This window comes from Lutra lutra, chromosome 16, assembly GCF_902655055.1.
Source record: "Lutra lutra chromosome 16, mLutLut1.2, whole genome shotgun sequence".
Taxonomy (NCBI): domain Eukaryota; kingdom Metazoa; phylum Chordata; class Mammalia; order Carnivora; family Mustelidae; genus Lutra; species Lutra lutra.
Window position 1 is genome coordinate 57,672,347 of NC_062293.1, and position 24,211 is coordinate 57,696,557.

General features: G+C 57.3%; 1 protein-coding gene across 4 annotated transcripts in view; it reads right to left on the reverse strand.

Annotated features, from left to right (window-relative positions):
• Positions 1-24,211, reverse strand: part of NTN1 (netrin 1) — a 172,780-nt gene that overhangs the window by 13,125 nt on the left and 135,444 nt on the right. For all 4 annotated transcript variants that reach the window (XM_047709075.1, XM_047709074.1, XM_047709076.1 and 1 more), the window contains exon 6: positions 3,885-3,959. In XM_047709075.1, the coding sequence (XP_047565031.1) occupies positions 3,885-3,959 (75 nt within the window). The remainder of the gene's footprint in view (positions 1-3,884; positions 3,960-24,211) is intronic.

Below are 24,211 nucleotides of genomic sequence, written 5' to 3' on the forward strand. Positions count from 1 at the left end.
ATGACTCCGGGGGGAGGGGCTCCAGACAGATGCTGCCCGGACTCAGTGGTGAACACACAAACAGGCACACTCATACACACTCACGGGCCCACACAGCACACACAGGTGTGCTCCCTATCACACAAGCACACACACGCTCTGATGTGCACACACACAGGGTCACAAACACACATGTGCATCTGTGCACACACATTCACACCTGCACACCCACCCCTGTTGTCACACAAGGCACGTGTGCACGCTCACACGTACACCCACACATGTGCGCGTACACACCCACATGCACACACAGGAATACTTGCACATGCTCACACAGTGTCACACTCGTGCACCCACACATGAGCACACTAACAAACAGCTCCACAGGAGCCTACTTGCACGCCCACATCCACACACAAGTGCCCACACTCGCGTGCACACCCACGGCTATTCACAACATCACACCTACCCGTGCACACTCACGCACGCCGTTACATGAGCACAGCCACCAGGGGTGTTCACACAAGGCAGGGCCCCTCCCAGGTGAGTGTCCCCAACTGGCCGGCATCACAGACACCGGACAATCATGCACGCACCTGTTCTCCACGGGCAGCTCACCAGCAGGGTCCCCTCAAGGGCAACAGAGAGCCAGGTGACCACAGACCACGGCGTCACCCTGCACCTGCCCCAAGCACACTGGGTCTTATCCAGAAAGGTGTCATGTCCCCTGTTTGTCTGGATGAGACCCCCATGTGACAGGAAACCGAGGCCCCGGCTGGTGAGGCTCCTGCCCCAAGTCCCACAGCACATTGGGGGTCTGCATGTCCAAACCATGGGGCTGCTGTCCCCTCCCTGCAGATGGGAAGAGAACGGGCCTCCCTCCCCTGCTAGGGGTGCTCTGTGGATGCGAGAAGTGTGGTGGGACTTGGCCCTGAGGCCCTCCCCTGACCCCCGTCCCCCTTGCTCTGCTTGGTGCCCAACCCAGCCCCTCCCATCGGGAACGTGCCAGAGCGAACACAGGGCAGGACCTGCCCGCACACCCCTTCTTCCCCCTGCCCCGGTCGGAGGAGACCCAGCTCCACGTCCCCAGCAGGAGATGGGGCCCAGGGCCTGCTCTTCACATGGCAGAGGCGGCCATCCCGGGGCACTCAGCAGCAGCTTCTAGAACATTCAGGGCACTGGTTACATTTTCTAGTTGGCTCCCTGCCAGGTGTCAGAGCAGGGACGATGCAGCCCCCCCCCAACCCAGAAAGTCCAGTCCCCAGTCCTCCTCTGCCTGGCCCGCTCTGCCCGCCTCACCTCCCTCCTCATCCTCTTCCTGTGCATCACACCCCCACGCCGACCTGGGGAGGGACACCCCCACTCTCACGTTATCCAGGGGTCTGTGGTCCCAACGGAATGCAGGGTCCTACGAACCCAAGCACAACACCTCACCAGCCCCCCACCCCCAGCACGAGGCCTCCGGCTGCACCTGCGGGCCCCTGCCCTGGCGGGGAGCTGCTCCCTCCCTCCTGAATAAGCCAGTGGGGCCCCTCTAAGTTCATAAAAAGACTGTGTCTGGTCCCCTTTGACAAAAAGAGGGTATTTAGCCCTCCTGCTGATGGGGGCCAGCAGAGTGCCAAGGAGGGACAAGGGTCCCCCAGAACATTGGGGGTCAGGAGAGCTGAATTCAACAGAGGAAAAGAAGACAAGAGAACAAAACGGGGCCGAGTCCCACAGAACCAGGTGTGACACACGCGCTATTCTGGTAACTGTTTTAAAAGCCTAATTTTTCCTTTCTTTGCTTTTAGAACCGAATAGGGGCTGCAGGCCAGCACCTCACAGAAGGACTGCTGGGCCCTCCCCCTCCAGCCCTCAGGTGTGTTCCCCCAAAGAAGCTTCCAGAACAACTCCAAGCTCTCCCGCCCCAGCACGCCCACCATGCCGTCCCCCGTTCTGGGCAGCGCTCTCTATAGCCCCTGGCTCTCAGGGCCTGTGGACAGAGCCCCCACTTGCACCCCAGGCCCCAAGCCTACGACCATGACAAAACCCTTGGGCCCCCCTGCCTGAGCCCTCATCCCTCCCTTGTGCGTGTCACTGGGGCTGAGACTGCGCTCCCTTTCCCCTTCAACCATCTCGAGGTTACTTCTTTTTCCAGCGGCAGCCGGACGTTCCTGCAAACACCTGAACGGGGCTTTGGGAAATTGGCTGCAGGCCCCACAGGGGTCTGGATCGGGGCCACCGGGAGACACAGCCCCAGCAAGGGGCAGGCCAGGCACCCTGGGCAGGCTCTAGGCTCTGGGGACATAACGTTGCCTGTGTGCGTGCGTGTGTACCCGTGTCCGTACACACACTCACACGGGTACAATGATTAGGTTTTATAAGTTCTCCAAATTCCTCTGGGTTCCCTCGTGCATTTCGTTATGTTTAAAGAGCCGGACCCTTGTCCTTATTAAAGAGAAACACCTTATGTCTGGTTCCCACAGCCCGCCCCGGGCAGATGGCAGGCCGGGCTGGGTCACGGAGGGACAGAGGGACAGACAGAGGTCCTCTTCTGGCTCTGCTCCTTCCTCCCTCTCTTCCGGCCCAGCTGCCAGGCAACTCACAAGGGTCACTCCTCCCTGGGAGCCTGGGAGGCACCGGGCCCTGTTCTGGCAGCTTCCAGACATACAGAGTGGGGCAGGTCTGGAAAGGCGGGCAGGAGAGGCCAGCGTGTGTGGGGTGGACAGGCCTGCCAAGCCCGTGGCTGGGGGACCACCTCTGGGGGCCAGGTGACAAACAGGACCGGGCAGCATCGGTGGGAGTCGGGGGTGACGGAGGGGGTAGGGGAGGGTCAGCCGCCTCCCCAAATCCGTCAGGCCCAACGGGTCCAGAGGAGGGCCAGACGGTGGAAGGTGCCAGGCCTGGGTTCAGAGCCCCTGGGTCTCCATCCAGGCCGCAGTGACCTCTTGGCCGGGTGACAGGGGCCTCGGCTGCCCATGTGGACACCCAGGTCTCTGCCTAGGGTCCTCCCCTGCCACTGCCAGCAGATCCCCTGGGTCTCCTGTTTGCTACGCCCCTGCTCTGAAGTGACCCCTGGCTCTCGGCTGCAAGGGTGGCCTTGAGGGGCTCCCCTCCTCCAGCGGGCTCCCCAACAGCCTCCCAAGTCAGGCTTTGACCCCACATCACTTGTTGTCTGGCCAGCCCAGGCCTCCAGCCAGCACAGCCACTCTCAGGGACCAGACACCACAAAGCTGGCTCCTTACCTCCTCCCAGGGTTGGGCAGCAGCCTGGCAGGAAGGAGGTTCCCAGCAAGTGCATACGGAGGAGGACAGGGCCATCCAAGAGAGAAAGGGGCACAGGGCTGACAGCTCAAGGGACAGGGCTGTCAGCCCCAGAGCTGCTGGCTGCAAAGCACCCTCGGGGACCCAGCGACCACTTAAAATGCAGATTCCCCGGCCCACCCCAGCCTTTGCAGAGTCAGCATTTGGAAGAAGGAGGCTTTTAAGCCCACAGAGCTGCTGCCCCCTTTCCTGACACCTGCAGGACCCCACGCTGAGCCACGGAGGGAGACTCAAGTTGAAAGCCCATCGTACGGAGAACGGCACCCAAGACCAGAGAGGCAAAGTGACTAATCTGAGGCCACAGCCCCCAACCTGGGGCAGAGGGGAGGCTGGAGGCCAGGCTGGGAATCCCAGCCACAGGGGAGCTCCTGCCGGGGGCAGAGAAAACTCAGTCCTCGAGCCCTGCAGTTCCCTCACGCACCCCCCGCCCGGAAGTCCCCTGGCACCCCTTGCCTCAGAGGGCCACAGGGAAAGAGCTGACAAGACCCTTGGGCATGGGATCCCGCCAGCCAGGCCCCCTGCCAATCACGGGACACCAGGACCCGCCCCCCCACCCCACCCCCACTGGTCACGTGGCCCCCAGACAGGGAGCCAGGCACTCACCATAGTCCTTCCTGCAGTACTTTTTCATGTTAATCTTCAGCTTCCCTTTGGAGGCCTTGCAGTAGGAATCACAGTCTGCAGGGGAGGAGAACACAGACAAAAAACCTAATTAGGCTGGCGATGAATAGGCCGGGGGCGAGGGGGAGGCCGCCTCCCCAGATGCCCAGAGGCCTGCGATACCCACGGGGCGGGCGGGGCTGCCATTCAGGGCGGCCTGGCCTTCTCAAGAGGCGCTAGGGACAAAGGGCCCCCCACCCGGCCCGGCCCCCCACCCTGTGGCCCCAAGGAGCCCTTCAGCCACCGCCTGGAGCCCCCTTGGCCTCCGCGAGGGACACTGGGGCCTGTGGTATTGTGCCACCCAGGGCTTCCGAGCGCCGCCCAGATTCCCCCCAACCCGTTCTTAAGACACAACTGGAACCTGATTAAAGCCGATAGAGGCCTCATTGTCACCCCGCGCCCCGGGTCTGTGTCAGGCGCTGGCTTTCATGGCGCAGAGCCTCTGGCTGGGGTCAGACCCCAACAAAAGAGGTCACGGAGGAAATTAGCAGCCCATGAAGCATTAGAAAATGCCTTTGGTGTCCACTCTACTGGAGTGTGCAAATAGAATGGCCCGCGGAGGGGAGTTCAGTTCTAATGGGCCCCACTGCTGTGAGGCAGGGCTATGGGCCTGCGGCCGCCGGGAGCATATCGGGGTCTTCCCGGAGCTGGGGTGCAAGCCAGGCGGAAAGTGCAGGGCCTCTGGGGTCGGTTAGCCCCTGGGCCCGCTTCTCCTGGGGCTGGGGGGCTCCGTCCAACCACCAGAGCAAACACCCTGCCTTGGCCCAGCCAGGCCCTCTCCCGGCCAGCTCTTCCCGATCCTCCGACAAGGTGATGCAACGCTTGGCCAGATCCACAGAGGACTGTCACCCTCAGCACAATGGCCAGCTCACAGCTGGGGCCCAAGACATCACTCCAGCCTGCTCCATGCCACCGCCCGACACACCAGGCCTCACTCAGTCTCACCACCATTCTAAGATGTGGGGGTGACGGTCCCATTCTGTAGGTAGGAACACTGAGGCCCCCTGCCCAAGGCCTCCCTGACAGCTGGTGCCCAGGCTGGGCCTTGAACTCGACCATGAGAGGCCCAAGGACTGCTCTCTTGGTTATGCCACGCTGTGGTTCAGTGAACACAATGCCAGCAGGGTGTGAAGCTCAGAGCAGGGCACAAGGAGTACCCCGTGTTCCAGCAAGGCCCAGACAGCCGGTGGAGGGCCCAGAATATTCTAGAAACCATGGCAGCATCGGGCAAGGGAGGTGAGCTGGGGGTGTGTCCGGGTGACAGGTTGTGGGGGCTAAAAAGGGAACACACATACATTGAGGGGATCGCCCCAGGAGCAGGTGCAGCCCCTCCCCCCGCAGAGGGCATTGCCAAGCTGACCTGGGGGTAAGGGAAGGATCTGTGTGGGGCACAGGACAAAGCTGGGGAGGGAGTCAGTCCTCCCAGTGCCCCTCACCCAACCCCCCCGTGGCTTAGCGATGCAGAGAATATTCAGAGACACCTCCCACCCCAGAGCTGGTCTCTAGCCCCGTGAAATGTGGCTGCCTCCTTCCAGGTCCTGGAATTCACTGACTAGTGCCTCGGTTAGAGTCGAAACTGCTCCATCCCACTGCCCAGACGGCCCACGGCCTGGCAGCCCCCTGCTGCCTCCTGAGCCAGCTTTTGGGAGGGGCAGGGGGAGCACCCAGTGGGGAACCAGTCTCAGAAAATAGGGGAAAACGCAGCCCCCCTGCTTCCTGGTCCCCTGTGATCTGAGCCCCGGGACCCCCTCCTGGTCACCAGGACACCCTGCCAGGGGCGCCCAGAGGCTATCCTGCTAGTGACTTCTGCCAAATAGCTGGCTGGCCACCAGGGGAGGGAGGGGACCTCTCAGGAGGCAGGGACGAAGCTGTCCAGGGACCACCGTCCGCACTCTGCAGCCACCAAGCCTGAGCGGTCAACGCAATGTGATGGCAACCCGAACTCATGGACCCGAGGCACCAGCACCGGGCCCTGCGCCCCGTGCCTCACCCTGGGGAGCAGCTGCTCCAGGCTGCGGGTCAGCCACCACAGGAACAGATGATGCGCACAGCAAAGCCATTGCCGCGGGCTGAACCCAGGATGTGCAAGAGACCCGTGGTCCTGAGAGTGGGCTGGGCTCCCTCCCTGCTCTCCCCACTTAGAGAAGCTAGCAAGAATGCTGGGTGATCTCCCCGGGACGGCCTTGAACCCCCTTACTCCTCGCCTTTTGGATATATTTTACCGAAGTCAAAAGCCATTGGTCCGTGTCTGTGCTTGCATTCCGGAAAATCATCTCCGCTCTCACTCCCCGGGGAGCCTCTCCAGCTGGGCACTGAGGCACACAGCCCAGAGGGGAGGGGGACACCGCACCATGTAGCCGTGGGCTCTGCACACTTGTGAGGGAGTCCCTGTCAGTCCCACCTGAAAGCCAGGAAGCCAGAGTTCAGGAAGGTTCTAGAACACCTGCCATGCACTGTGGGGGCCAAAGGCACGGTGGCAGAGCCTGGTGACAGTCTCCTCCCAGGGCACCTTGGGCTTACTTCTTCCCTTCCCTCCTGCTAACACTGACGGTGGTTCTTTCCAGAGCCAGATATCTACCTGGGACAGACATCGTCCCAGAATGTGTGGCATCCATTCCCTGCCCAATGAGAACATCGCAGTACCAGCCCCATTTCAGAGCTGGGGTGGGCTGGCCACGGAGACTCAATCCCAGGACCCCAAGATCATGACCTGAGCCGAACGCAGATGCTCAACCCACGGAGCCCCCCAGAAGCCCCAGAAATACTTCTTAAGGGCCATGCGCTCATTGTGAGGTGTCCCCCCACTCCCTTTGGATTTGTCGATTCCAGCTGGGTTGAGAGTAGGGAAACAAAGACCAAGACTCTTAGACCTGTACGTAAAACATGGGTAAATGGGCTTGGAATGAGGACGATGGAAACGCTCTCCTTTGGGTAGAGTCAGTAACGTCCGGGTCACAGACACCATGGCCGCTATCTGGCGGCTGGCGGATTCTTTGTTTTGGGCGTGTTCCACACAACTGAGGTCATCGGACAAGTGGTCCCTGGGTAGGGAAAATGTTCCTGCCTTTTCTTCTTCTATCAAATACACACACACCCACAGAGACGGCCTCAGGAGGGACAAGCCACAGGTTTCACATGTGGTTCTGACTCCTTCAAAATGGCATATCTACTTGGCAGCGACCCACGGAGCCCCTCTTTGCCTGGTGCCAAAAGAGCTGTAAAGACAACGAGAAAAATGAAAATTCACAGTCCCGCCAAAGAAAACCAAATGGATAGATGATCCCATGCTGGAATCTGGGAGCAGTCTCTATTAATTAAAGGCAGATGATGGAGGAAGGAGAAAACCTGTCCCAGGTTTTACCTCGAGACGCAGCCTCCCGTCCGACACACGGAGAGATCTCGAAGAAAGAGAGGACACAGGGACAATGAGCAGGAAACAAATGGGCAGGAGGTAGGCAGGGGCGCTGGGGCTGGTGCCCTCCTCCAGGGAGGAGATGCTGAAGGAAGGGGAGGGCCCAGAAGGACGACAGAACACCTGCATATTTGCACTTTCATTTTTATCAAAATGACCAGCACAGAGAAGGAGGAAATCAGGCAGTGCAGGTAGAAGGATGCCATCCCCAAGGAACACAGTGAATCAAGGGGAGACACTGGCAGGAAACAGGGAGCAGGGCCAGAGCTGTATCTAGTCCCCTGCTGTCCAGTGTGTCGCCGAGATGGGAATCCAGTTGTCCTAGTAGAAGAATCTGCATTTTTTTTTTTCAAAATGCTAAACAGTAAATACTTAAGGCTTTGCAGGCCATACAAGTCTCTATCATAAGTATTCAAAGTCCGCTGCTGGGGCGTGACAACAGCCATGGACAGCGTGTGACTAGGGCAGACTAAAAAAAGATCTGAAAAGACACGGCTTCTGTAAAGTTGGAGAAGAAAGCCAGAAGGGAAGACCAGCCTGAGCTAAAGAGGCCACAGGACGATACAAAGAACGTGACACAGGAGAGGAAGAAGAGCTGGAAAAACCAAGACCCAAACCAAAAAACTCAGTAGCACAATCAAAACCCACTTCGGAAGCAGTCAAGAGAAGGGATCCTGGAGACACCCGATTCGGACACACAGAGAATGAACTGGGGAAACTCTCGCAGATTCTAGAGGAAAAGGATAAAGACGATAAAGGATAAAGGATAAAGACGAAGGAGAGAACGGTGAGAATGTAGAGGGTGACGTATGATGGGGAGAGAAGGCAGCAGAAGCCAAGCAGGATAGAAACAATGAACGATCGGACTTCTGAGCTAAAGGCAGACCGACACATGCACAAGAAGGCTCACCGACTTTTTGGAAAAACATCAAGCAAGAGAGACCAACACCCAGACACATCTTCGCACACATATGAAATCCCAGGATGAGGGAAAATCAGAGGCGGATTAGAAATCAACAAGAAGAAGCCAACCAGATGGTCATGGAACGATGCCCACAGGTCATGAGGAGGGAAAAGTCTGTGACCGAGGAATTTTATACCCAGCTAGACTATCTCGTATGTGTGTGCAGGCCACAACGAGCCAAAGGCATTCTCCAGTGTGCAAGGCTGCAGACAATATTCCAATCATATATCCCTTTTGAGAGTGGTACTTGTGAATGTTTTCCAGACAATCAGGAAATGAATCAGAAGTAAGAGTTTAAGAGGGGGCAGTCTTGGTGAGACCATACACTACAAACGTGGTCACAGGCTTGGAAACCTGTGAGGTGGAGATTTCATATTTGGTTCTAAAATTGAAGGCAGGGGTGCCTGGGTGGCTCAGTCATTAAGCATCTGCCTTCAGCTTGGGTCATGGTCCTAGGGTCCTGGGATCGAGCCCTGCATCGGGCTTCCTGCTCCGCAGGAAGCCTGCTTCTCCCTCTCCCACACTCCCTGCTTATGTTCCTTCTCTCGCTGTGTCTCTCTCTGTCAAATAAATAAATAAAATCTTTAAAATAAAATAAAACTGGGGCACCTGGATGCCTCAGTGGGTTAAAGCCTCTGCATTCAGCTCAGGTCATGATCCCAGTGTCCTGGGATCGAGCCCCGCATCGGGTTCTCTGCTCGTTGGGGAGCCTGCTTCCTCCTCTCTCTCTGCCTGCCTCTCTGCCTGCTTGTGATTTCTGTCTGTCAAATAAATAAATAAAATCTTAAAAAAAAAAACAACACTTAGGAGGGACATCACTAAATGAAGCGATTTGTTTGTAAAGCTTACAACTTTGAAAGAAGACACTGTAAAGATTCTTTAAAGACGTTCTAAGTTCGTCACCCGCTAACAAAGAAGTTCACCTCGTAATAAATAAAAGAGAATGTTTTGCCTGGAATAACATCATATTGAAATATACTAAGAACAAAAGTGTTAGAAACACATAAGGGAACAGACAGTAACCTGAGCAGTAAAATGTTGCTTAATTAATTCCAAAGGAGCTGGAATCATACAAGCCATGTTTCCCAACAGCAACGTAATGAACAGGATTTATTGTTAAATAGAGAAGAATGAAAATATATGTATTTGGCTCTAGCAGTTAGCGAGCAAAACAAACTCTGAAGAAAGCTGGAGACTGGCAGCAGAAGTTGAAACACCAGAAAAAACTCACACGTCGTAAATACCCCCAAAAACGGCTTCTCAGGAAAGCCCCCAAACCAAGAAACTTAAAACACATACACACACACAAAAAACAACCAAAAAAAAAAAAAAAAAAAAAAAAACCCAGACAAAACACTGTCATGTCTAATTATGAATACGAGAGAGAAATCAGGCTTGCATTAGGAAGTCAGGAGGAAGGGACTATAATCAGAGTCGAAATTATAATTATGTTATAAATCAGAAGGCTGCTACCCTACACCGCTTTAGGCCGAAACTGACACGAAATGAACTCCATGACTTTTTAGGAAAATGTACATGTACAAGTCAAACAAAGAGAGACAGAATCTTGGGCCATCTCTGGACCTTATGCTACCTGATCCAGGCAGAAACAGGAAGACGTGGAAATTACTTAGGAAATTCCAAGTACCTAAAATTGATCAATTTGGGACTTAAAAAAAAGTGGGGGGCCGCGTCCTATGATTCAACCCTGATATAAAAGCCAGCATGAGCCTACCGTCACACAGACCCTGCAGCCCAGCCGACTGATCTCATTCAATAAGGCCCGATGTTTCCCGTCCGGCGCGGTCCCAGCCTCCCTGGACTAGTGGCCGGGCCCCCACCCCAGTGCCTGGGTCTGCCTCGCACAGGAGTAGTGAGGGAAGGGGTGAGGAGGATGCTTGGCGGCCCCTACTCTCTCAGGGGACCCTCTGGGGCTCGAACGGAGGGGGCAGGAGAGCTGCAGGGGTTCCCACACCAGAGTCACCCGTGGCTCCCGTCCTCCTCCCCAAAAAGATGGGAGCTGCCAGGGAGGGACAAGGGGACCGGGGAGAGCCGCGGAGACCCAGAGGCTGCCATCTGTGGCTCACAGCAGGTCCATCCTGGCTGGCTGGCATCCTGGCTCCTCCTGGGAGCAGCCGACCTCCCTTTTATTCCCCCCACCTGCTCCCCTGACCAAGCCCCAGCCAAGAGGCAAGAGGGGGCCCTACAGGCTCAATCCCAGAGGCAGAGCCGCTCCCTCCTCTCCCACCACCTTGGGTAGCTCATCCCTCCGGTCTGCCTCCTGTGTCCCAGGTGCCAAAAATCCTGCTGGGCAGGCCTGCTCGCCGGATCGAAGCTCATCTCCGAGCATATGGCAGGCGGGGCCCAGTGTCCCCCCCCCCGTCGGAGCCAAGGGCGCTGCATCTGGCACCTCCCTCGGAGCAGGGCAGGGAGCTGGCCAAGGTCTCGCTCTGAGCAGCACCCCTGCCTCTCTGCCTTTGGGCTGTCAGGCTCGGGAAGGTGGGGCTGTGGCGGGGGCAGGGGGAATGAGCAAGGGACACCAGCCCCCAAGATCCATCGCAAGGTGGAGGTATGAAGGGAGGGTGAGCTGGCAGACTCCACCGGCTGGGCGCAGAGGAGGGAGGAGTTCCTGGTGCCACCCCCGGCCCCCTCCCCCAACCAGGTGGAGGAGCTCACGGAAGTGGGACTAGGAGGGACACCCCGCTGGCTCCATCCATATTGACAGGGCCACTCTGCCCACCAGCAGGTGACAAAAGGCAGGTGAGGCCAGTCTGCCTGGACAAAGTGTGTTTTAGCTCCACTGGACTGGGGAGCCACGGAGCTGCCTGGAACCCCTCAGGCCAGAGCCCCATTTGCCCACGGCAGGTGTCCATGGGTTTCATAAATTAGACGTGGTGAGGATGGGGGAGGCACTGCTCGAGAAGCCACTCTTGCCGCTTTCTCCGCAGCTGCAGGTGACTTAACGCTGCCCCCCTCTTAAGACCACCTTTTCAGAATCCTCACCCATAAGCGCTGAACCCAGGGTTCATCCAGCTCTCCGGGAAAGCTGGGCTCCCGGGCAGCTCTTGAGTCCCCAGACATCTAAGCCCCACTGGTCTTGCCCATCCACTCCAACACCTCTAAGCCCTACCCGCCTCTACAACATAACGCCCTTCTGACTTGGGTCTCTGGGGCAGAAAACCCAAGGACCACTGCCGCTGGCCCCCCCCAAAATGAGGCAGTCAGAGGAGAGAGGCATGCAGTGCCTACAACTGTGAGGCAAATGACTACAGAAAAGCCAAAAGCATTTGCAACACAGAAAGCAAAGGATTGGGGTCTTTAATATATAAAGAACTCTTCCAAACCAATAAGACAAGCAACTCAAAATCCAAAGGAGAAGAACATGCAATTCACAAGGGGAGGGGGCGGAAGGGAAACCAAGGAGATATAAAACAGCCAATCTCAAGTGATCAAGGAAATGCAGCTTAAACCAATGGGAATATAGGACTTGTGGCTTGTGAAATGCCAAACACAAAAACACGCACATACAAGGAGGTAGGGATGCAAACTCCTCTTCTGTGAATTCAACTGGCATCAACATGTCAAAACCACAGAAAGATGCTCACCCTTTGGTGCAGCACCCCGACATCTGTGAAGTTATCATCCATTCACTCCCCAACAAAGTCGGCTAAACGAGATCCCTGTGGCCAGGGCTGGGAAGTACTGGGTAGACAGTGAGGCTTGGGAACAGTCGTTGGGGCTTTGCAGCCAGAGGGGACAGGTCAGTAACATGGGCGTGACATGCTTGCCCAAGAGGGACACTCATAAAGGGGAGACGATGAGCAGAGGGTGCTGGTGGAGAACAAGCATGGGGATGCATTAATGAAGGCCAGTCTGAGGGAGGAGACATCTAGGAGGACAAGGACTTAGCTCCAGGAAGCACACAGGGCAGCAAAGGGCCAGGCAGGAGAGATGAAGGGAATGGAGGGGGTGGCAGCCAGAGATCGGGCAGCCTAGGGGCTGGTCAACCTTGGCAGGGGTTTGAATTTTATCCTAGAAGAGTATATTATGCACTGAAATGTGGGTTGGTGGGACTGTGGTTGGTTTTTATGCTCTTGCTTGGGCTTCTCTAGGTTTTTCATTTTACTAAAATGAGTATATAATTCTTATATTAAAAAAAAACATTAAAAATATTCTGAAGCCAGTCTCCCCTTAGTGACGACGGAGACCACTTCTTTATAGGGGATCTCGTAATAAGCTGGTATGTGGCGTCAGCAAGGGGACACCTGTATTGGTAATCCACGGGGCCACTGCCACTGGGAAGTGCTCTATCCCCCCCGCAAGAGATGGTGAGTGTACGCTTAGGTGCACGAACTTCCATCCTCTCGCAATTCCACACACATTAGTACCAAGGGACAAGCCAAAAGTGAGTGGTCAGCCAGTTGTGCATCCAATAATACGGTTGGGAGTGAGGGTGTTGTTCTAGGCGGAGCGGCCAAGGATCTTCCCTGAGCGGGTGACACAGCACGGACCTCCACGGTGCCAAGGGGGCAGGGCAAGAAGTTCCGAAGGAAGAGGGTTCCAAGCAGGGAAGGCAGTCTGTGCAAAGGCCCTGAGGCAGAATCGTGCCCGGCACCTCCCAGCAACTGAATGAAGGCTGGGGTGCCTTGCACAGAGTGAACAAAGAGAGGGGGCAGAGAGGCAACTCCACAGTCTGATGGGCCTTGTGGGGTCAGGTATGGTTTTGGATTCTACTTTAAATGGAATGCAAAGCCACCAGAAGGTTCTAGTCTGGCCTAGGTTGCTGGGTGCTGTGGGGTGCAGGGTCTCTAGTTGTGCGGGTAGAGGGAAACATTCAGCCTCCCACTAGCAGGGATGGGTCCCCCGGGCTGCCCAACCCCCACCTCACATGACCTCCAGTCTGTGTTGTCCTTACAAAGAGGCAGCCCCCAAGCTCTTAGAAATCTACCCTGTTGTTCGGCCCCAAGAGCCTCATTCCTGCTCAGCGTGCAGCCACATACTCTGGTGAGGAAGTGTGGGCCAGCGTGCTTTATAGTGTCATGAACTAAGTGCTGATCCTCTTTCTGCATCAAGCTGGGGGCCTGGGGCTCAGCGGGGGAGAGCCAAGCCTAGTGTTCCGGCCACCATCCCATGCTCCAAGGGGAGCCCTGCCCTGCCTTTCTGCCCCTTCCTCAGCTACGGCCACAGGCACCCAGGGCTTCCCAGATGATCCCCCTTGCTGCACCTGGAGGGGCGGGCAGCATGTGCACTGCACAAAGCCCACCCAGGGCCCTCCTTTCCCGTACTTTCTCCCCACAGAGCCACCCGCTGTGACGGCTCTACCATGAGCCTTGGGTCCAACAGATCTGCTACTGCCTCTCCAGTACCCACCCTCCTTTCTTCCCAGATACGAAACCCCAATGTTTCCAACTTAAATATTCTCCAACACACCCTTGCAGCCACACACCCAATTCTGGCCCTGATGGTGTCACTGAAGTCACCTGGGAGGGGCTCTGGGGAAAGCAGCTGCTTCTTGTTGAAAGGGGTCACATCACCAGCCCAATGATATGGGGCCCTTAACCACTCCGAGCCTTAGTTTCCCATCAATAAAACGGGGTCACGGTGATGACAGTAACCGTCCCGCCCATGCACAGGGTTTAGGAGGGAGCAATGATGGTGTGGTGACAGAGACCAGGTAGGTCAGAGACAGCCTCTCGAGGACAGGACCTCTCGCCTGGGACCTCAGGGAGGACAAGGTGCTGCCCACATGCCCTCAGAGCACCCTCGCTGGGTCCCCAGCTGAATAAGGGGAATGACGAGCAGCAGGAAAGCTGGGGCCAGACCCTGGTGCTCAGCAGAGACCATGAAACTGACCCAAACCAAGCAGCGGCCGGTGTGGGCATGGGGGGCGGGGTCTGGGCCCCCAAAAGGAGCCTCATCTGCCTCCACGATCACCATCCTTTCTGGACCCAGAGCCGGGCATCCAACACTCCACAACAGCCTCGCTGCGCACCACCCCTACAGAGCCCCGGAACTTCGTCCCAGCATGTGGCACAGTGCAGGTCACCCCCGCACGTTCCCTGAATCCGTCAGACAGCGCAGTATAAAATAAGCCAAAAGCAGTCACCCCTGTAAGATACCAAGCCCGCTGAGCCAACCAAACCCGCAGATCCAGGCTCCCCAAACAAGGGACGCTGTCAGCAACTTTCACAACTGTTCAGTGACACCCACGAGAAATCACGGGTTCAGGCTTGGGCGTCCGTGACGACAAAGGGGGCATGAGCTGGGCTGGAGAGGGCCTGAGTGGGGGGCCCCCCCCCAGGATCAGGAGGCCCTGCTGCCTACGCTGGGATCCGCGGCTGGTAGCTGAGGAGTGACATCCTCGAGCTCCGGCCCCAGGGGCTCTCCAGCGGGTCTCCTCTGCCTGTTCTTTGGAGAGTCCTTCTCCACCGCACCCCGGGACGCGATGCAGCAGGAACAGCCTGTCTCAGAACACCCTTAAACTTCAGGGCTGCAGGACGCTGAGGGAGGGACGTTAGCAGGTAGGCGGTGGAGGAACGGGGAATGCTGGACCCAGGAGGTAGAGGCTGTGTGTCTCTGGGTGCATGACCGCACCTCTCTGAATTAGAGACTTCTCACTGGATTGCTGGGCACGAGCGATTAAATTTTTTTTTTTTTTTTTTTTTTTGCAGTTCTCACTCAAATATGGACTGATTGGCCTCTGGCTGTTCGGAAAAGCAGACTCATCTTCAGGGGTTCTGGTTCCCACCCAGCAATGGCTACACAACGTGTATTCAATCTGGTCTATCTTCCGCTTCCCTCCGCAAGGATGGGGGCCACGGCCTCATTCGCTGCTCTCTCCCCAGGGCCCGGGACACGTGTAAGCCCTCGATAAATATTTGTTGAATGAGTTGAGTAAAAGGGGGGGGGGCTTGGCTGGTGCCATGCTCCCCTGTCCAAGGGCGGAAGACAGGACCCCAACACAGAGAAGGCGGGCAAGCAAAGGCCCGAGGCAGGGCTCTGAAGGGAGAGTGGAGAAAGATGGTTCTGGAAAACACTGGGAGACACAAAAGCCGGCCCTTGACGAGCCACTGCTCCTTGCCTGGGGAGTGCAATGGGAGCCCATAAATCTTCCGTCTCCAGGGAGGGTGCGAGGGCTTTGGTGTCGAGTTTGGACTTTAATAACACGGATTCTAAATCCACTGCCTTATTGTGAGAATATATTTGCAGATTTAAAATACCGAGGCCTGGGTCTGAGGGCAGCTCTTCCAGGAGGAGCTGGGAAGACTGTGGGCTGGGCTGACCCCACAGGAATGAGTATCCTGCCCTCCCCACCCCCAACTCCACCTGTCCTCCAGGACAGGAAGGCTGGTGCAAGACATAAGGACACTGGCCTCCTGGAAAAGGGGACCAGCAAGCAGCCTTTCCCTCCCTCTGATGAGCGCGGTGACCAGCCCGGGCCCCTCCCTAGGGGGTGGGGGGCAGGGTAGCCTCCAGCCCGGTTTTGGGGGTGGGGGGCCGGGCCGGGAGAGGTCAGGGGCTGCGCTGGCCACATGAGGCAGGAGAGCAGCCCCTCTTCTCCACTTGGAACAAGAGGGTGCCGTGAGCCCCCATCGCGCTCTTTCTTCTTGCTGAACAAGATGGATTGGAAAACAAATTGGCTGAAATAAAGCATGTAATTAGATTAAAGCCTCTTGCCCAGAGCCTTTGGGGCTGCAGAAAGCCCTCCCGACTGGAGGCAGGACAGCTCGGCAGGCTGAACCAGCTCCTGGACATCCAGAATTTTCTCCGGACCCCGGGCCGCCCACCCCCAGCCCTCCCCAGCTGGTGGGAACCTCGCCGGCGGGATTCATCCCACAGCAAAGATGGCCCCAGCCCCGCAGGCCTTGGGGTCACCCCGTTCCCCTCTGGCAGATCCTGTCCTGTCCACAAGATGCAGCTGGGGTTCAGCCCACCACCAGCCTGAACACCTGCGCCATGTTGAGTCTACACCTGGGCAGCACCCCCAACCCAGGTGCGCTTTCCACCCGCAGCCTTTGAGCGGCGTAACAACCTCTGAGGAGACGGGCTCGAGGGTCAGCACCACCATCTCTATCACAAACATGAGAAGACTGAGGCCCGGTGTCCCGGATCCCCGGCTGGCAAGGACACGTCACTTTTACTAACACCAGCTGCTCCTGGACCCTTCTCAGGAGCTCAGGAAACCGCCGCATCCAGGGACAGACTCCTCTTCCTACAAGGGTCTGGGGAGGCACTCCCTCCCCAACCCCCTGAAACAGCAGAGGAGTTTCTGGCCCTTAGCGTCAAATGAGACCCCAGGCAGGGTGAAAAAGAAAATAAGAGAGGAAAGCAGGTATGAAACTGGGGGCTCCTGATTGTAGGGCCTGATCGTTAGCAACTTATCTCCGGGGTGGGGGTATGAGGCCTGCCGGAGGAGACAGGGCTTAAGAGCAAGCCTGGGGCGGGAAAAGTGAACAGGCAGCACATGGGCCAACGGCCTCCTGGGCTGAGCTCATGGCAGACCTCATGGTCAACCCCAGAACTCACCAGCCTGTTCTCAGTGCTCCCTGGCAAAGCTGACGCATTCTTGCCATCCATGGTTTATTCCAAATGATACACCGGACACAGGCCAGGGAGTCCAGCCTCTCTGAGCTGGAAGGGTTCTCGAAGGTGGGCCAGCCCTCCCTGGCCCCTACCTGCTGCCAGGCCAAGCCTAAATCTGCCTCACTAGGCCTCCGAGTTTAGGTTAAGCAGGACTTCCGTAAGCTGGACCTCACCTGTTTCCGTAACTCCAGCAGGTGGCCTCCGTTCTCCACTCCGGACCAGCCTGGCACACGCCCACCGCCGGCCTACCCAACAGATCAGCCCGCAAGACCTTCAAAGGAAGCGTCCCAAGCCTCCCTGATTCCCCCAAACCCCAAAACCACAGCTTTCAGAAGTCCCACCATACTGGTCCCTCTCCTTAAATTAACCTCTCTGTTCCTCGGCTATCTGAAGTGAGAGCCAAAGGGACTAGTCCTGTCTCCTCCTTCCTTCATGGGCATCTAGGCGGAGTGTGGAGATGCTTCAGGACCACAGTGTCCTGCTGAAGCGGAGGCCACCTGTCTGTCTCGGGGACAGGGCAGGGGAGAACCAGGAAGGAGCAGGTCCAAGCAGCTCAACCACCATCGCAAAAGCAAATCCCTTTGGGTCTTTGTTCATAGCTTAAGCATCCTTCCTTATGGACTGAGAATGGATGCTGTCGGCGCCGCCCCAGAACACGGAATGGAAGGATGGAGAGACCTAAAGGGTGGGGGGGGGCCTCTGGAGACTGACCCATGGTGGGGAGGAGGAGGGGCTAGCCAGCGGAAGGTGGAAAGGAGGCAGGAAACGACGAGACCAAGAGAAGCACACTCTGAGCACACCATTGAGAACAGAGGCAAGCAGTCCTACCACAGCTGGACAGCCTCGGGATGATGACAGCATCCCAGCACCGTCCAGCCCTGCACCCACCGCGGCACCTGAAAGGCAGGATTATGTTCAGTGGGCACTGCTCAGGGAGCAGGAAAGCTGGCGAGGCATCTGGGAAAGATTTCCATCCAGAATGATCAAAAAGAAAAAAAAAAAGTTACATGGCATTTCAAGGAACTGTGACTCAGGTGTCTACAAACAGTACTGGGGCGGGGCGGGGGGTGGTTCTCGTTCTCCAGCCACGCAGGAACCCTGGCAAATACTGAAATCCGCCCTGTCGAGACCAAACCACTACCTTCCCACATGCAGAACGAGGGTAGTGTGTCTGCCTTGGGGAAGTAAAGCATTCTCAACAGGCCCCACATAACCATAGACGCAAGTGCCCCTCCCCTCCCCGCCCCCCACTCCCGTGGAAGGTTCTAGAAGTCTTCATGTTCCTGGTGGAGGCACAGCCACTGTCCCCGGACCATTGCAGGGCTTAGAGGCTGGAGGTCACCAAGAGGCCAGGAGACACCCTGGGCCTCATCCCTGCGCAGCCCTCCCCACCTGGACACGTCTAGGCTGTCACAAGACGGCCAAGGTCATCGTTTATACCAGTCTGCCATTCTGTAACCAACCACTTCTTCGGTATCCAAGAAGTCCCCAGACATGGGATTTCCAACTGGGGCTAGGCCTCCGTCTCCCAGTCCTGGAGGGCACCCCAGATGCGTCAAGCACAGGCCTCCCGGAGAGGCTGCTGGGAAAATTCGGGTGCAGAAAGACTAACAGGCTCTGACCCCCGGGGGTGGGGGCATACGTGTGGGACACCATTCAGCTCCGTATCCAGCCTCCACAAGCACAAGCTCCCGTAAGTAGTAACCAGCCATAGCAGCCTGTGCCCCTGCAAACCCCCAGCTCAAGGACAGTTCCTCAGAGCGCATTGGTTTCACGTGCCTCTGCCCTTGCGAGAGCAGGCTTTGTGGTAGGCCTGAGGTCCCCACCACCCCCATCCTTCCCCCCTCCCCACTATAACACGCTCACCAAAACCTTGAACAAAAATCCTTGCAACAGAGGTGAGCCCAGCAAACCCGCTGGAGAGAACAAACAAGGAAGTCCGCTTGCTGCAGAAAGACGGGCTGCCCACAGCTAAATGAGGGGTCTCCGGCTGGGGCAGATGGCGGGGATGCCATCTCTACGTGGGAATGACATGGAGATGGAATCTGCCTGAGAGCCGGAGGAATACAGCCCCCTAAGCTGTTTTCATATGTCAACTCTGCCACGGTAGATGGACATTCTAGGGGTTTCGCTTGAGGACCCCGAATTTCTAGCTATGCCACTGGTTCTCCTGCTCGTCATCTGCACTGGTGATGAGCCACCCTGGACCTGAGGCTTTGGATGAAGGAGGAACAGACCCAGCAAGGGCTCTCGGAGAATCCTGACCTTGGGAGGCTGGTGGAAGGCCCCGCGGGGGGCTGCTGACACGTGATCAACTTGGCTCTACTTACTGTACCAGGTTAAGGGTCTGATTCAGAATCATCCGTGCATCTCTCCCGCATGGCGTACCATGGTCCCCTGAACTCAGAGAGTTCCACGGGGTTCCATCATCTCTGTAAACCCAGCACAGGCCCCCGCACCGGCCCTCAGGAAGTGTGCAGGGGATGAGCGAATGAAGACGGAATGAATAAACAGACGAGTGCACAAATCCTCGGACTGGAATTCCCAAGGAATGCTGGGAACGGAGGGGTGCAGGGTCCTCCAAAAGTATCACCGAGCCTGGCTGGATAAGAAATCCCCACTTGCAGCCCGCAGCCCAGAAGAGGCCAAGGCAAGGATTTAGAGAGCGCAGGATCCGTATTCCATAAACCCTTCCAAATTGCAGAAAAGGCTGCACCTGCCAGCGTCCGTCTGCGGCTGCTAATCCCCTGGAGCAGCTCTGTGCCCTCCATTCTGGCTCCCACTTGGAGGGCAGAGTTATCCCGTGTATTCGCCTTTAATAAGCTGAAGCCATTCGGGGCGCTGCATTCACCGGAATCTGCTCCCACAGGGCCGGCCCCACGGGGTCTCCTTGTCGGCTCTCTGAGCGAACAGGGGATTTTGTGTTCGGCAGAGAAAACAAAGCTGTCCCGATGGGGATGCAGTTGGCTCTCGAAACACTGCTCCAGCCAGAGCCAATGGTGGACACAGCCCGGAGCTGCTGTCTGCACTGGAGGGTGGTTCAGCGGAGCAAGGGAGGGGGAGGCTAAGCTGGGGCTCCCCAGGAAGGTCATGAAAGGGGGATGCCTGTAGCCCTGTAGCGTCTGCCGGCTGGTTGGTTGGCGGGTTGGCCCAGCTGGTTAAGCCACTGCCAATGAGGTCATGCCTTGGAACCAACCCGGTGTCGCTTTTGCTTACTTTCCCGGGGTGGGGGTGGGGGCTACACCCCAAATCCGGGCAACTGTCCGGCAGGAAGCACGCCCCCCTCCCCTGTCCTTCCTACACACAGAAAAAGGACCTCACAGTTCGCCATCTCTTTCCAGTGCCAATAACTGGAGCACCACGATGACAGAGGTGGCCACAGAGGCCCCTGAAGTCAAGCAGAGCGAACAAAGGTCTATGGCGAAAGAGTGTGCTCGGTTCTTGTGCCTCCTGCACTTACGAAATACATTACCCAAAACCCTTTGCGTTCAGGTGTGACCACGTGACTGAAGTCTTGCTAATGGGACACAGGGAGAAGTGATGCCCGGGCAAGCCCCAGACCCAGGCTTACACACTACACTGCCCAGCACCCCCTGCAGTCAGGTGTGGTCATGTGACTGAGTTCTGGTCAATGGGACATGGGTAGGCGTGACACCCGGAGAAGTCTCGCCTGGGCTTACAGACTACATTACCCAGCACCCCTTGCAGCCAGGTGTGGTCATGTGACTGAGTTCTGGCCAACGGGACACGGTGTAGGGGGGAGGAAGTGATGCCCAGACAAGCCTCCCACGGGGTTCCTAAGCTCTCTCTGGCCAAACCAGTGATGACTCTAAGGCCCGAGGGGATGGCAGAGCCACATGATGGAAGGAGCCTGGGCCCCTGCCTCACTGCTTGGAACGGAGCCAACGAACCAGAAACACCTGCGTGGGACTGCTAGCGCTTTTTGTCGTGGTCACAGCCTGCCCTAACCCACAGTCCTTACTGACTGGCTGGATACCAGAGGGGGTACACGGGACCCCAGAGAATAACCACCAGGTCTTTTTACAGTGTAGGGAGGTTGGAGTAGACAAGACCCACAGATGGTCCCCAAGTCCCAGTAAAACGTGTTTTCCCCTCAAATAGCGTACCAGGTATAGCAGATGTGGTTTGCACCCGGCCCAGAGCCCCCTTATGGGGCCAGCACACCCACGTCCAGCTGCAGGTGCTGGTGGCTAACGGCTCCCACTTGTACCTTCTCTGAGGCTTGCCCTTGGCTGATGGAAGCTGCTCTGCTTGCAAATACCTGGGAAGTTGCACACCCCCTCCTGGGGGGGGCGGGCAGTCCATAGCCTATGGCCAGGCTACATGGCAGGTATAACGGTCCAGTCCTTTGACCTTTAAGCATGATAACTGTGGTGTGATTCACTCTTCAGCTCTCTGCGGGATCAGGTTGGGGTCAGACTTCTCCCGAACCCAAATGTTTTCCTAGCTTCTTCTGCTGCCCTGTCCTTCTCTCGCTCGCTTACCGATTTCTCCCGAGAACAACCCTCAGTAAATCATCTGCACAAGAATCTCTGTCTCGGGGCCCCTGATAACCCCAAAGAATGGCTGCCACTCCACCTCTTCTCCGTCCACAGCAGTACCTTTGCCACAAAGAGGAAAAAGGGCAGGGATGAAGTCCAGAGCCAGGACAGTCCTGGACTCCAGAGCCTGAAAAGATAACCACCTTGTCAGAGCCTCTTCCATCTGCTGCAGACACTGAAGTATGACTTCCCAACCCTGACGCCGAAGTAGGTGGTCTTGTGGGGCAGAAGGAATGCTTGGCCAGGAAACCAAGGGTGGGTCCCACCTGCTGGCTGTGGAAGTGGACAGGGGAGGGCAATGGGTGGAAAGCCCAATCCAGCCTGGACCCCAGCCCATTTCTAATTTCTGCAAACAAAACGACTTTCTCCTTTTCTCAATCCTACAGAGACCTTCGCTACTGAGCAGAGATCATAAAACACAGCAAATGACACTTGGTGTCATCTTCCCCAGGGAGACCCTGACAAGTCCAGTAGGGGTGGCTCTGCCCTGGGGTCCCAAGACACAAAGTCCCCAATCTTTGTGGCCACACCTTGGGGCACAGCAGGGACCCACAGCTTTAGGGGCGGAGGGACAAAGCAGCAGAGAATAGCAGGAGGTGCGGCTGGGAGGGCAGTCTGGGCATCACCCCTGGATGCAGGAGGAGGCAGCCGGCAGCCTCCCGGCCTCAAGGCTACGTTGCTCCCTCCAACCCTGAAGGTCTATGTCCACAGTAAGGAGGACACCCAGTCAGTAGGCAGATAATGCCCGAGTCCATTCTCCCCTTCTCCTTCCCTTCCCCTGGGTCCTGGCACCCTTCATGGTCTAAATCCCCCATTGTCCTTTCAATGCAGATCCGGAAAAGCCCCCAAGGCAACCCCCCAAGCCCAGGGGCCAGCGGGCCCTATGACTCAGTCGGCTTCCTGACAAGCCAGGAGGGGCCAGATAGATCAGGTAGCCCACTGGGCTTCCTTGTGTTGAGAAGACCGAGCGCCAAACTATCTATTAGCTTGGGGGAACACTTTAATCGGGGTGGGGAGAGAATCATGAAATACAATCCATGCTCTTAAGTAAAAAACTACATGGTTTAAGGTTGCTGCCATTATGACCCACTACAGACTGCATGGTACCCCCCCGGGGCACCCTGATCTTGGAATTCCAGCCACCAGAAGAGAGAGAAAGTCAACTCCTGGTGCTCCAGCTGTGAGGTCGCCCTGGCAGACAAATGCAAGGTATAGAAGAACTCGAAGGGACCACTGCATGTGCTGCCCAACCCCCACCCCTGGGCAGGGGGAGCCTTACTTGCTCCAGGGTCCTGGCTGCAGAGGTTCTGCTGGGGCCGAGGCTGACAGCAGTCCTGACCAAGATAGAGGGCAGACCATGGGCTCCAGGGCTCTGCCAGCCTCGGTGCACCGCCCACCAGTGCCCAGCCCAGGGCCTCGACAGGAACCCTGTGCGGAGGCTTCTAGCCTGCCTCTGTCCAGCCCTGCAGCCTGCTCACCAACAAGGACCCTGGGACATCTGTGTGACACGGGGGCACGCCCCAGGGATTCCAATCCCCTCTCTCACTGACACCTGTCACTTGTCCCATTCCCATCAGCCATCCCCTGGAGTCTCCAGTGGGAAGAGCTCCCAGGAAGGGCTAAATATTCCGCCCCTCACTTGTTCCTCTGGCCTCCCCCTGGCCTCCCCGCTCATCCCTTTATCCTCCTCCAGGCTGGTGGCCCTTTCCACCTGCAGAAGAAACAATGGGGTCCTGAAACCCGCTATGCAAATGGCTTCCTTTGTGCTCCCTGGGGTGACGGAGTCCCCAGGCAGGGGGTGGGTGGTGCTCCTCCCGGCCCTGCTCACCCCCAGCCTGACCTCTGCCCCAGGCCTTTGTGCAGACCCCCAACAGGGGAGAGTCAAGGGGGAGGGGAAGGGGACCAGGGCGGGAGAGAGAATAAGGAAGGTGTGGGAGAGGGGAGGAAAAGAGAGACAGAAGGAAAGGCAGGGAAAAGCAGACAGACAGAGAGACAGACAGAGTGAAAAGGAAGGAAAGAGGTCTGCTCCGGGCAGGCTGCCCAGAGCTGGGTCTCCTGGCCAAGGGGACGCAAACAGTAAGCTAGGCTCTCTGAAGCTGCCCTTCCTGAGGGTCACCAATGGTCAAAGAAGATGGCAATTCCATTCATTCCAACTGAATCAGTCTGGGATCAGCGCGGTCCCCAACCAGGGAGGACAAAGCAGATCCCGCCCACGGGCCACACGTTCCCTGGGCTTGGCCTCAGGACTCCCTTCCTGGAGTGTTCTGGGGGGACTGGGTGAGGTCAGGAAATCTGCATCTACCCCAGTGGTTCTCAACCCCGGGGCTGTTTTGTCCCCTGGGGACCCTGGATTATCACGACTGTCTGGAGGGGGGAAGCCAGGGCTGTGTGCAACACCCCAGATGCACCGGAGAGCCCCCACACTCCAACTAAGAATTCTCCAGGCCTGCTGGAGCCACACCGGAACCAAGAAACCAGGCTTCACACCCTGCGCCCTGATGGACATGGTCCATCACTGGGGAACCTCTCAGCTCCCACCACGGAGGCGTGTGGCAAGGATTCACGATGGTGTCTCGTTCCCTCATGTCCTCTGCTGTGGTGGTTCCCCCTCCTCAGGGACATTCCCCTAAAGGAGGCTCAGAGCTCACACCTCCCACCCCCCACCCCAAAGGCACAGCACGGGCCACAGTCAGGCTGGACGTGGTCCAGCCCCTTCATTAAGCCACAAGATTAATGACGGTGATGGATG